Source organism: Ascidia mentula, chromosome 1, assembly GCF_947561715.1.
Source record: "Ascidia mentula chromosome 1, kaAscMent1.1, whole genome shotgun sequence".
Classification (NCBI taxonomy): Eukaryota; Metazoa; Chordata; class Ascidiacea; order Phlebobranchia; family Ascidiidae; genus Ascidia; species Ascidia mentula.
The window spans coordinates 20,089,024-20,102,896 of record NC_138566.1 but is presented as its reverse complement, the minus strand read 5'-3'; the positions used below and the strand labels follow the sequence as shown (position 1 = coordinate 20,102,896).

General features: G+C 47.4%; 1 protein-coding gene across 2 annotated transcripts in view; it reads right to left on the bottom strand.

The window, feature by feature from the left end:
• The window catches only part of LOC145892515 (uncharacterized), a 41,670-nt gene that overhangs the window by 8,595 nt on the left and 19,202 nt on the right, over window positions 1–13,873 (bottom strand). For both annotated transcript variants that reach the window (XM_082982013.1, XM_082982014.1), the window contains exons 3-4: window positions 3,174–3,513; window positions 1,756–1,869 (exon numbers count right to left, since the gene is read on the bottom strand). In XM_082982013.1, coding sequence (XP_082838139.1) covers window positions 1,756–1,869; window positions 3,174–3,513 — 454 coding nt within the window. The remainder of the gene's footprint in view (window positions 1–1,755; window positions 1,870–3,173; window positions 3,514–13,873) is intronic.

Below are 13,873 nucleotides of genomic sequence, written 5' to 3'. Positions count from 1 at the left end.
ATTTTCTGGCGCGAGAACCATAAACTCTAGCAACATTGACCGACCGGTGAACAGAAGGCAATGGAAATTCTTGCCGTTCGCTGCAGGTTTGTCGGCACAATACTGCGATGTGTGCGGAGCGCATGCAGGACGCATCTCATCACTTTCAGTAATCCCCTTATCATTCCTCACCGGGTTTTAACGCGGCACCAGGCGAACATCATCGCGATCGTACGGGTGCCAGTCGCTGCAACTCCCCGCCTTGTCGCCATGTTGTAAACACTGGCATCGTCTGCCTTGTGCAAGGGCGAGTCAATCGATCGTGTTTAACGCAATAAGGGGGCTGCGAAGCGGCGTCTGCAGTAGTCGGGCGTTTCGGAATGGAAACTGTTTTAAAGCCCTATCTCATAGAAGCTGAAAGATCGTCGCCGCCGCAGTGTTTACATCGTGTGCACAGGTACATGAGCACGTTTACAATGAACAACGAAAAAACGCTCTTTCGGTTTACAACCCTGTATTTCAGCCAACCGTCGCGACCTTCAAACCAGAGTTTGCGCTTCGAAACCGAAGTTTATTTGCGCGCGGGAGGAATTTCGGGGTGGTAAATGTAATTTCACATACCGACACGATTAAGAGCGATTGCGAAATATTATGGGAGCTTTCATTGGGACATGAACCGGCCACAACCTAGCAACAAGCACAATTATGGTTCAACAGACGAGATCAATGTTTAACGTTTATGGTTCAGACAAACACATGGAACAATTTATAGCGCCGTAAGACAGCAAATTTGACGTCAGCTGGTGCACAGCTCCACCTGGCGTCGGACAATCCATTTGCTACGACTGTGATGGAAAAACCTGACAGTTATACTGCGGGTAGCTTTACGTGGCGTGGTGCTTTCCAGCCATTGGCCCTTCGCCGACGGACGCGCGTTCGAACGACTGACTAACGGTTGTCTAAACTCCTTTTGAGGCAATATTACTCGCTCATCGCGACACTGCACAGTGTCGGAGGCACACGATCGCACCAGACGCGTCTTGATTGATTGACGTGACCAAATGGCTGGCTCGGATGCCAAATCGCAAAATGAGGGCCTGAGCTCCAAACCACAAAGGCTATTATGGTTTTGGCTCGGGTATTTTTGCACCTGGACAACACTGCAAATCTCGCTTCCCCTCGACATTATAACGCATTTACCTTGCATCGGCCGAATACCCCTTGCCCTCCAACGGCGCGGGCCATTATCCCCGCTATATGAGGTGAACGACTTTTGTCCGATTTCGCGAATGCCTCGCAGAAGATGGATTGCCATCAGCACGGACAAAGAGGCAAACGGGCGAATGTAAACTCACAGCGGGAGGAAAGGTATTTCGCGTCCATCCTTAGGTTTGTGTTTGCTCGCGGGCGCGCGGACGTGGCGAAAGCGGTAAGTGCGGCCCTCCACGGCCTCGAAGACAGCGAAGATTTGGTTCGCATGCCGCGACGATGGGCATTTTCTCAGGAGATCGCGTGCTGATTGCGACTTCTGGTACAATTCGATTTTCCTGAGCAAATTTACGCTGGTTGGCGTGTTTGGACGCGCGCGTGATTTATGGGTGCCGGGAATAATTGGTCGAACATTGAACACCCCCAATCGCGTTTCCGGCTGGCGCCACTGTTTACACGCCTGGCACATGATCGCTGTTTATTCGCATCTGTAGCGTGATTAATGAGGACTTGATTCGACTTGCGCTAACAGCGAAGCCACCGTGCGACGAGATAACAAAGGCTCACCTTGTCGTCGTGCGGAGGCAGTTGATGCAGCAACTGGCGGACTCTGTACTTGTCGCCGATGCTGTCAGTCAGTGGGACTTTGTCTACAGGGAGACCCTTGAAATAAAAGCGGACCTGAAGAAACATAAACCAACGGTTAATATTATGTTATAGCAAAAAGCAAAAGAGCTCAAAGGCGATGCAAGGGCGTGGTATGAGTACAAGCTACATGTTTATTAGCGACACTTAGACGTCTCACGAAGAGACGATCGTAGCGACAAGATTAGATGTGTTGGCACCAAGATAAGAATCTCGCGGCGATGAATGGGAATGCTAATGCGTACAGACGCTGGCACACATGTCGTTTTGGCGATAGGGCGGATGTTTTGTTCTCTGGTCAAATGGCGATTTAAGGGCTTAGCTCGTATCTTCTTGCGGCGCCGAGTTCAATGTAATCCGAAGCAATGCGGAAATGCTAACGTTTCGATACGACTTCAGCTGCCGCTTTTTATGGATCGAAATACATGGGGAGACCCAAAACAGAATTTACAGGAATGTCAAATCAATTTTCGTTACTCATTTGAGGGAAAACTAGCTTCAGTGTGGGCACTTAGGCCATTGCTCCCCGCAGGCCCGATAAGATATTGGTCCATTTAGCTGAACCATTGCATCAAGGCTGCGCGCTATTTGATCAGAAAGGCTATCGAATGGCAAGTGACCACATACCATTTGGACAGCACGTTAGCGATAGGAATAAATGAAGACGGATGGTGTCGGATTGCTCCCTGCTGTTACCAAAAAAGAACCTTTTTCGAGGGTTAATGAAGTTTGAAATTACGTTTTGGCGACCGACCCTGACATCGCTCGGATGCTCCAGTAAAATCATTCAAAACATTGCATCGGGCGTGCAACGAAGGCCTCTGGCATGTCAAACGGCGCGGCACAAATTCTAAGTCGGTATTCGGCCAAGACAAACAGAGCAGGGTCTTACATGGCGCTTAATCCAGACATCAGCGGTACGACAGCCTGGCGAACAGCTACGAGTCCGGCAAGAAGTTAAAAGCTCCCCCAAGTAAATATCGCCGTTTGGGTCGGGCGATGCTATCGCTCACATACATGTTTGACTCTTTCAGTGCTCCATTGACCGTTCTATGGGTTGGAAAGACCTGGGTACCCGGCGTGATTGATGGCGGACAAAAACGCATTTTAGCTAAAACCAACAAAGGTCGCTTCTATGTATCGCTTTACGTATTGCGACGAAGCAAACGTATTGCCGCCATCTTAATGCGCCAGTGTGTTTAGTAAATCTACACCGATAATTCTACCAGCATCAAAGCCACTCGGGATCTATTTTATCAAACTTAAGTGTAAAACCACACAACCAAAAAGCTCACTTTAGGTCAGCAACAGACGTGGGCATTAGTTTTGAAATAACGTACCTGCTCTGGTGTCAACTCAGGTGGTACCCAGGCGTACTCTTGCATCAAAGTAGATCTGTTATCGACGGTCTCTTCTTCTGAGTCAGAGCCGCGAACATGTCGGGGTTGGCGTCGGGGTGGACGCCTCCGTCGGTTGTCGTTGACGGTAGGCCGGTGAGCAGCCACCTGCGACAACTTCTCCGCTTCCATGGAATTTAAGTTATTCATCTGCGTCAGATTGCGACTCGGCTCGGTTGCAGCCGGCATGCTTACTTCACTTTCACTGCCAACGTCGTCAACGTACTCCAGCGGGTGAGCGATGTGTCGAGGTACCGAACACTTGCAGTGAACGCACGATTTCCTGTAGCACAAGTTGTGGTAGCCTTTTTTGCCTTATAGCAGTAAGATGTGACACATCAGGTTACTATAGATTCAAACAGGCTATTACACATTGCGTGCCTACACACTTTAAAAGTCTTCTGTTGAATGAAAGCAAATCATAAAAGTGAAAGTAACGATTCGGTGGGAGATTACACTTCCCTGCGGCGATTCGATAACAGAACGCCGGCAGAGACTGTGACTTTCTGTCCTGACGCTTACTCAGTTTTCTGTCCAGAGATGATGTACTTGCAATATAACTTACTAATTAATTTACACAGTAACATTCAGTCCGTAAATAATCCCAACTCTTAAAATTGCACAACATGTATACACCTTGCAACATCGGTATTACACCCATGCACTCCACTCCTTACGACCGCGCACGGCGACAAACACTGAATTGTCTGAAGAGGCGCGCTTCACCTTATAAGTGACGGCGATGCGTTTTTCTCGTCGACCAAGCTCTGGGTCGCCTCTCGCTGTGCGGCGGAATGGCAAAAGCGCTGCTGCTGTGCTTACGGGCGCGCAAGGAAACCAAGGCACCAAGAGTTGCGGATTCGCGCACAAATTTCTCGGGCCATAAATCAAGTAAACGTCAGATGTGGACGCGCGATGGCGACCAACGCAGCGCACGAGTGGCAAGCCGCTAAGTGAGGAGACCAATAAATTCGAACACATTCGCAGCCGGCGAAAGTCGAAGTGGAATTAACGCCATTCGAATGGAAACCTTCGCAGCCTGAGCTCTCCGAGTCCGAGGGGACAAGAGTGTTATAACAAATGATGTCGAGTAAACAATGTAAACCGGCAAGCACCAGTGTCGACACTCAAAGGTGGAAATGATTCGACCCCCTGCAGCACGCTTTCAGGCTACAGGCATTGCGATCGGTCCGATAATCCAACAGGATTTCCAACTACGCTATGAGTGGGCCCAATGCGGAGAACATGGAAACCCTCTTGACTTGCTCGACTGCTCGAAACCAAACAACCATTAATTTAAGACTCGGGCTATGGTTCTGGAATAGACAATCTCCACGCACAAACTATCGCGGTAATGTATATAAGTGAATTGCGATTATTGGATCATGCAAATTCTGTGGCCGCGTAATAAGGCCTAATTAGACAGGGAATAACTGTTTACGCTTCAGTATATGTGGGTACACACTTTGCTGAGCAATTAGCCAAGCACTTGCACCACGCGTTTGCGTGGAAACACTGAGACGGCGCGCCAGACTGGCCAGCGAATTACCAGCATGCTAATGAAACACCCTGACACCGAATTTCGATCTCATTAGCTGACAATGGGCTAGCCAACCCAAGAACCGCAAAAGTTCGAGAAAGTCTGCCACTGTCGGGACCCAATTCTCACGCGCCGCAAACTAGCAACAATGTATCGCGCATAATTGTCAAGGTATACAAACAATGGCGCTGATGGAGACGCACCGATAACGCTTGGTGAGTGGCATCCCGCTCAGCGCTTCCGATCCGTATGGGAAAGTTCGCGGCTCAGTTAGTGACCAGGCGTGCACAGCGATGTCTGTATTTGCTCGGTGTGGCAATTTGCATGCGGCGGTGTTTGTCGCAAGTCTAGGACACAGTATCACGCCGAAGGCGAAGAATGTTCAAAATGTGGTGGTCATAAAATGGGTTGTCAAAGCAGCATTTGTTATTAATACACACTCACGTCTATCACAGGGAAGGTGGAAGAACCGACGGTACGCCCACTTGTCAACACAATTTTTAACATCACAACACGATTTCACAAGGGCAGTTGTTGCATACGCTGATACGAACTTGCCCCGAAAAAGGAATAAGGGAGTGCACTTATTTCACCCGTGTCACTTCTGATGGGTGACGCACAACACCCCATCACAAGGCGTCAGAGTGTGTAAGTATTTCTTGCCCGAAACCCACAAAGCGTTACCGCCCTGCCCTTGTTTACGTTCGGCGCCAATGTGCGGGCATTTGTTTTTATTAAAGTCAGTCAACGCTTTGGGGGTGGAGACCTTTCAAGCACTCAAACACGTTTGCCGTTGTTGCGCAGCGGCACTGACTAACATCGGCAGGTGCGCTGCGGCCTCGCGTACACCCGTTTCACTATACCAGGTTGTGCCAACGAAAACACAGAACGCGCTAAGACGGCCATCAGTCACGGCGAAAATTGAAGTCGGAACCCCGCTGGGAAAATCTGGTGAAACGCGGCCTAAAATAACACATGCGTTACTTTGGTTTTGAAACTTTGGCAAGCTCACTCGTCTTTTTATGGTTCGCATGGAATACGCCGTGGATACACGCAGTAACTTACGTGAAGATGACAGGTTGTTACGATTAACACAACATTGTGGTAACAGGTTGTTAGACTGAAACAAATCAAGGCCTACAGGTACATATGCAAAAAAAATGTCTGGGTTTGGGGCAACACCGGAAGTCGTACGATTCTGTGCATTCACAAACAATTGACACCTAAGTACGAAATTCTAATTTACAGGTGCTGCTGAATATCGCATATCAAAGCCCATGAAGGAGCGCCGTGTTTGCACGCTGTCGAATCCCACCAAGGTCGCGATACGCGCCGTTGGATCTCAAAGGGCATCATCGCTTACGTCACTTGCCGTAATTTAGACCTCAGGGGGTGACGTGTTCTGGGTAAACGGTCATACGCAAAAATACAGTAGCGATCCGATCAAGGTTTGTGTACGACCACATGTAAACATACAAGCCGACATTATAAGCGTAGTGCCAAGGAGACACGCCAATGGATTCCTCGCCCTTTCCCTTCCCGTCGCACCTTCGCTCGTCCCGTTGGAGCGCCCAGGAAAGCCGGGAATTAACTGTGTATGTTAAGAAGTGAGCGAAGACCCCGCGCGTTCCCACGATGCGCCGACAACGCGTAAACAAACATAGCGCTGGGAGGCCGAAGTACATTAACGCCCGCGTTCCAAATTCACATATTTTTATATTTCGTTGGGACATTCCGGATTCCGCCACTCATCAACGCTAGCTTATCAAAGTTACAACATTTTTATACACATCGCTTGCTATTCATAACTCAAACATTTACGGTATCCCAAAATGTGCGCCATAGTAACAAGGCCTGGAACACAGTAAAACAACATAGAGTAAACGAAACAAAGTCGCTGGGCAACGCAGGCCCGCGTTTGACGTCACGCCTGGCCAAACACGCAATAAACGTTGTGTCCGCGACGTTGGCATGCCTAACAAGACGGAAAGCATTCCAAACGTAGAGCACTCGGTTGGGAGAAGGTGGTTGTGACAAAAATTTTTGCCCTCGGTGATTCACCATAATTCATGTAAGGGCATAGTGATGCTGGCGATATTCGCGTTAAGTAGTGAGATAAGCGTATTTTAAGATTTGGTGGTGGCGCGCCGCTGTTTTTCTCGAGATTTCCTAAACACGAAAAGGGCTTCCAAAATTATAATTAGCGGCACGTGAACCCGTCCTCTCCCACAAATCTTTTACAATCAGCCAACAACTTCTTATATATGCGGTAAGATTAAAACAGAACAACAGTGCAAAGTACAAAAAATTTGATCCCATCAAAACGGAAAAGTTCAAATCGGATGTGGTAACTTCCAACGAAATATTATGCGCCGCAACGTGAGCATCCACATTTATCAGAGAGATTAATTTTACCTGGGAAATTCTCGCGATCCCACACTGATTGGCCGCTGACCCTTCCAGAGTGTTATTTGCACTGTTTGGATTGGCTCGATTAAACGCGAGAAATTAATTTGACTCGCGGCTTGAACCAAAAATCGTCTGGCGTATTGCTAAGCGAATCTATCCGACGGTAGGCATAATATAAATAAACTCCCTTAAACTTCAAAACGTGCTCGCACACATGCGGACCTTGAACCTTTCACTTCCAGACACGTTGGCTCTTGTTGATAATACAATTATTGGAGTGCGGTTTAATTTGGAATTGCAATAAAAATGCGCATTTGCGCTGACACCGAGAAATGAGCAAATCGGATTGGGTGTTGACTGAGAAATAACCTTTAAGCTTCTTTCGTAGATTGGACGGAGAGTTAACAACGCCAGCTTCTTCGAATGCGTCGGTGACACTTGTATTCGTTTTGTTTGTAAAAAATCCACAAATGTATACAAGCGTCTGTATTTTTGTTTTTCGAGGAAATAGGCACCTCAATTTGTAAATAGTCATAACGACACGGTGATTTGTCAAATCATGATCGACCTAACATACGCTGAAGTCAATTTCCGCACAGATTGCCGACAAGCCACAAATGCAACCAGCAGCAATTTCACGCAGCATCATACACCTGTCAATCGTTAAACGGTGCCGCACCATAAACATGTCTGTCTTGCAGGCAGCGGCTACATCTAAACTGGTGATAAATATGCTGACGCAAAGGTGCAAGCAATAAGTTTGCTCTTTTGCAGCAATAATCTTGCTTGGAAACGCCCGCGCATACCAATTTGCCGGCGGTTTAATCTCAACACGTCCGCATCCCATTCTCGCGCCCGACCCACTTACCAACACTCTAAGGACAGCTGGAAGGCAGTTTATTTCGCATATGCCATTGTTCCCCAGTTCCGACTTGTCACCAGGCCAATATAAACCGAATTGCAGCGTCACAATGGCATTGTGTGAACTGCCACAATAGTGAATCTGAGAAGCCTTGTGACTGTTTTGCTGTAGCTGGGTCTCGTCAAGCACAAGTTTTACTGCATAAACGTACTCCTAAGTTAATAAATTTGGGCCTCCTTATTGTATTTTCGTTTATATGCGTTTGCCGTTTTGAAACAGCGCGTTTTCAGCTGTGACCGATAATTTAAATACTGCAACTACGATACACCAAACAATGCATAAACATCACTGAAGCTAGTGGTTGGGGTGCACGTTTAGCACAAACCCGTACCCACAATACACTGTTCCGGCGATTGCAGCTGTCCATCTCTCTAACTGTGGCGTCGCTCCAGGCAAGTTTACCAAGGTAAAATCGTGGAAACTGCAACAATAAGCTCGCCATGCGAAGAACTGCCCTCTCTCTCCTCCCTTGACTGATGGTCCTTTTTCTTACATTCTCTCGTATGGAGTTTTTATGGATCATAACCAACATGGCACGAAAAATGAATTCGCGCCACACTTCCGAACATAGACGGGTGTTTATTCCGAAACAACCGTTCATCCCTAAACGAGCCTGACTAATTCCCACTTCAGGCTCCGAAAAGATCTCAGAAAGGTTTGTAACGGGCATCACGGCGTGGGAATCGTCTGCGCAGTTTGCTTTTACAGCGGCGCGATAGAATCTGGCGATTGTGATCGGGCAATTCTTCATTTTTGGAGACGCTTGTCGCACCGGCGAAGAAGCGACGCGACCCAACAACGCGTCCTCGCCAATTTGTTTATCTAAGAGGAACAGCGCAGATGGCGCAGTGATCTAACCCCAGGCAGAAGAGGAGAACGCGGGAGATCGCTTTGCGTAATTAAATGGCGCATCAAAAGACATGTCGCTTTGATGTGGCGATGCGCATCGGTCGTGATTTAGGACGGTTTGATTCGCACATTACGGTTTGTATGACGAGACGTAAAGTTGTATGAAGTGGTGTCGGTCTGACCACACGAATCTAGCAACATTAGATGACGACAAACGCCGCAATCGTAACTATGTTTTTGAGTTCAAATCACTTTAACTTGAACTTGCCCCAACAGCATACTAAAGATGTTGGACACACAAGATGCTGTAAATGCCACAGCCATGCCGCCCATGACCTTGTACACACGAGACGAGGTCTGCCAGAGGACAAACTGGAAACCTTGCGTGTTTACGAGTGAAAAACCAGAGTCATTAAGTGGGCTACGTCGGTCGCCAACCCCGCCGTTGATAGCGCGCCAAATCTTCCCACTCGTAAAACTTTGTACCGACCGGTTGGAATTAACGATCGGCACCCGTCAACAACCCGATAAATTCGCTCCGATGAATTGCTATTTTAAGTTTCTTAGCAAATCTCATCAAGTGCGTATGGTGCAAAGGTCCACCACTGAGGTCAAAAACTTTCCAAAGGGATTGCATGTGCTTGGTCTACTAAATTTCTATTGCTACCGAAACTCATGCAAACGCTGAACGAATACATTTCTATCCTTTGTAAATAGAGCAGCAGTGCGCTGTTACAACTTTGAATTTCAGGAAGTTAAATTATTTGATTTTGGTTTACCTTGACAAAATTGTTAGTTCTGTAAAAGTATGCGTTAGACAAGCGTTAGTTCCGTCAAAGTCCAAGTAACAAATCGGGTAGGTCGAATAGTTATCGTCGGGACAAAGAATATATTTGCAGCCTAACATGGATGATGGAACCCGTGTAAATTCAGTCATGAAAGAAAATCAGTATTTAATATTCACAACTCGGCGCAAATCAAAACGACCGGGCGTAAAAAATAACTTCGGGGTATAAAGCGCAACAAGGGTCGCTACATTTACTGACTACCAACTGGAATCTGAATAGGAATGTTACGAAAATGTATTTTACTGGAGATACACATGTCGCTCGCAAACATAGGGGCAAACGGTGTCCTTACAGAAGACGACTGACCGGTACCTTTCTTAGTTGTTGATTTGACTGCAGTCGGCAACTATAGATACGGGCGGCAACAAACACGCCGAAGCCCCGAGAAAGCTGTGTGCGCAAGCGCTTGCACGCGAGGCGTTCCCTTTCATATCGCCTGCGCAAATTGTCTGCGCAAATAAATCACAAGGCTTAGGCGCTGTTGATTCACTTTCCGATGCCATGCAGGCCGCTGTTACACCGGGCGCTATTGCTGAAGACGCTGTGTCCACAAGCTAGCCAATGGCGGTACTTTGACCCGCGTCGGAGCAATGTCGGAAAACTACGACAAACACTAAATAACATTTCGCTTCAAACGCCGGCGGTCCGCTTGACAAACGACGGCAGTGACGTCACAACGGTGGTTGACGGCCCGTCAACACCGAAATCTTTTGTCGTAGGAAAAGCGACGACCGCTTGGACTTACAACTTGGGCCGCACAAAAGCGTGTAAATACAAGCTGGTGACATTAATCGAGGCACAGTGCGACGACCACCGTCCATAACGTACAAAAACAACAGCCACAAGCGACTCCTGTGTATGAATGCTTTGAGGTCTACCGTGTTAGTTTTGTTTCACCTCTCGTTGAATGATGTCACGTTCACTGAAGAGTTAGTCATGACTCAAACATGGAAACATCGAATAAGTTACTGCGATGAAAAGACTTGACGTTGCTTGAATTGCGACATTATGGTAGAAACGGATCGCGTTTGTGGTTACAATGAGAATGAGTAACGTTGTGGGTGAGGGGAACAGATGTTCGAGCGCACAAAGAAGACAAACGTGGGAAAATGATTTTCGCCGCCATCTAAGATATGTCTACAATTTCCGGGCAAATAGGAGTAGTATCGAATCGCAGCTTGATATTCGATGAGGCGTGCAGGCATGTTCAAGTTCCCTTTCGGCAATTTGGAATGTTGGTCCTCACAATCGGTCTCAAGCCCCGGAAAAACCACACAGAACCATTTCCCCCCATTGGCTTTTAAACCTCCAGTTCGCACTTCAATCACCGCGAGTCGCTGTTTTGTCAACTTCGCGCCCGGCGAATCCGGGAGCGAGGGAAACGAAAATAACGAGAGCTAAATACAAACACGACCCTGCACAAACTTATAGGAAGGGGAGTGCTCGCGGTGGAACACCGGGCGGTCGAGAGACGGTACTCAAACACGCAAATCCCCGAAATGGAAGGAGATCCAGTGCTACGAGGCATTAATTGAGACCTGTCGCTCACCGACTTGCCCCAGGTTCGCGATGTCACCTGCAAGATTTCACGCGCCATTGACAGCAAGTACAACGGAATGCGCGCAGTTAACAAGGTATCGCTAAACGGAGGCAAGGAGGGAATGTAAGCTTTTGTCCGAATTTACCTGACAGCTCTTATCACCAAATCTACACCCGCAAAACAATTCTAGTATACACGCCCGGGAAATTGCATCCGTTCTGGGCTGGAAAATGCCCTTATTCAGGTAAACAACCTTTGGAAATTACGAAGTCGGACTGCCCTAGAGTTCCGCTCATTACGGTCGCCATTGCGACAAACCACTGAACGTGACGCGAAGGATTTGCCAATTGAGATTCCATCAGTAGGCTTATACGAACGCGCACTTTTAAAGGGCTGAAGATTCGCGAGCGCTTCTGCCAAACCTCGAGCCACAAAATATGTAACCTGAACTTTGCTGAGATGAGAAACGACGCCTCTGCGACACAGGAGGCTCGCAGTTACAAAGATTGAGTGAAAAACCCGATCTGGATAACAACATAACGCAGAAGCCTTTCCTGCAACAGTCACCGCGTGAATGCAAATAAATCGCTGCGTTGCAGGTGAATGACTATATCGAGGACAATAATGTTCGTTAGACGATGTTCGTGCGGCCACAAATAGCACAAGGGTGAGTTAAATCAGCATTTTAAACTCCGTGCTAAGGTCGTTCAGTTGTGCTAACGACCAAATGCACATGCCACTGCATTATTATCGTTTGCGCAATGTGACTTATTTTGCCGTGTCCATTAAGAACAACGTGACGATGCAACCTCGCCATAGAATATTAACGAGATGCTAAAAATATGACAATAAACTACAAAGCTCTTCTAAAATATCGCAGCCATCACGTATCAGTCACAAAGCGAGCGTTTTGAACTTGCATTAATTGCGTGGGTGAATTAGAAGCGCGGACAGCCGATTGGACACCTAGGAGTGGTGAACAAAAGGTCACACGTGGAAATGACCCACTCCAGTGAACTTTCCGCAAGGCAGTAAAACTTCGAGCCGACAATTGTAGACGAACACAGCAGTCGCGCGCAAATAGCGAACAACGCCCTCGACACCGTTTACGAGCAAGCGCCGAAGGAACAGATCGCGTCGTTTCGCAATTCGGCAAAAATCTCCGGACATCCCTGGATCACTGAAGGGCATGGATGCGTTACGTTTAAAAGCTTATCTTTCGGAAACAAGATATGGTCTGTCAGCATCGTCTGTTCTCGATATACATTAACCTGTTAATACGCAATTTGTACATGTGAGCAATTTCTTCTTATTGACAATCCAAAAAACAATGTAATATGGAATTCGATACAATGCCATGCTGCAAATACCATTGCTACTTTCAAGCTAAAAACATTCAGTTTTATCATTTTTCCGTCTGCGCTCTTTAAACTTAACAAACAACATAGTGTGCTTACGTATACTAACCACTACACTTCAACTGCGACTGCAACCGTACATACCAGGTACACAATTAACTTTAAAGAGCGTCTAAGCAAATCTCTAAATCGCCACCATCCTGATTTCAACCCACTGCGTCTTGAGAACAGAGCGACTAATTAACTGGCCGTTCGCAGAACGAGCGTGAATCCAGTTCGCAACGCTTCCCTCCCTTGCTCCAATCAACTCACCAACCGCACACCGCCCCAAGGACAACAGCGTGTCACGACCCCGGAGGACAAAAAAGCCATAAAAGGCTATAAAAATCAGCGCCCCTTGTTAACGGCTATCGCCCGGCATTATGAAAAGCCCGGATCACTATAAATTTATTCGCCCATGTGACCGCCTGACCTGACCTTTACCGATCGATATCAACACAGGTTTTGTGGATTGGTGGTGAATTGCGTGAAAAGCTAAGTTGTGTTAAGCATCCGGCCTATGGCATGGTTAAAACTTTGAATCCTCTTACATGCATTGCGCGCTAGTGTAACCGGGACAACGTGAACTTCGGCCTCACTTATTATAAATAGCGCACAAAGAAGGTCATTATTGGTGTAGTGCGATAAGACGGTCAAAACTTGTAAAAAATGAAGGTGGATTTGGTCGCTGACAAACGACGCATGTCGATATTATTCTAAAACGGCAAATGCCCTGACATGTCTATCGCATAACCTCCACCGCAATCCGGCGGCAACACTAACGGGGTTGGTTAAAGTCGAAGGCTACACAACGCAATCTTGACCCGATGTGATGCACACGTGTTTTGGTTTGAAGATAAACCTGAGAACTTGACGGCGCACATACATCGCGTCAGTCTGTGTGTGGTAAAGATGCAGTAATCCGTAAACATACACAGGTGCCGCGCCAACCCATGTAGTGCCCATAATTCGCCAAACAAAATGACCCAGATACGCAGGAGCAGGATTTCCGTTTCGCTTGAAATCGCCTAAGAACGGGATAATCGTGAGGCCATGAAAAAGTTGGAGGAAATACACTAGCATGGCGATTTCGCTGGAAGGATAAACTGGACACGCCAACTAAAACAAGCGAGAACAG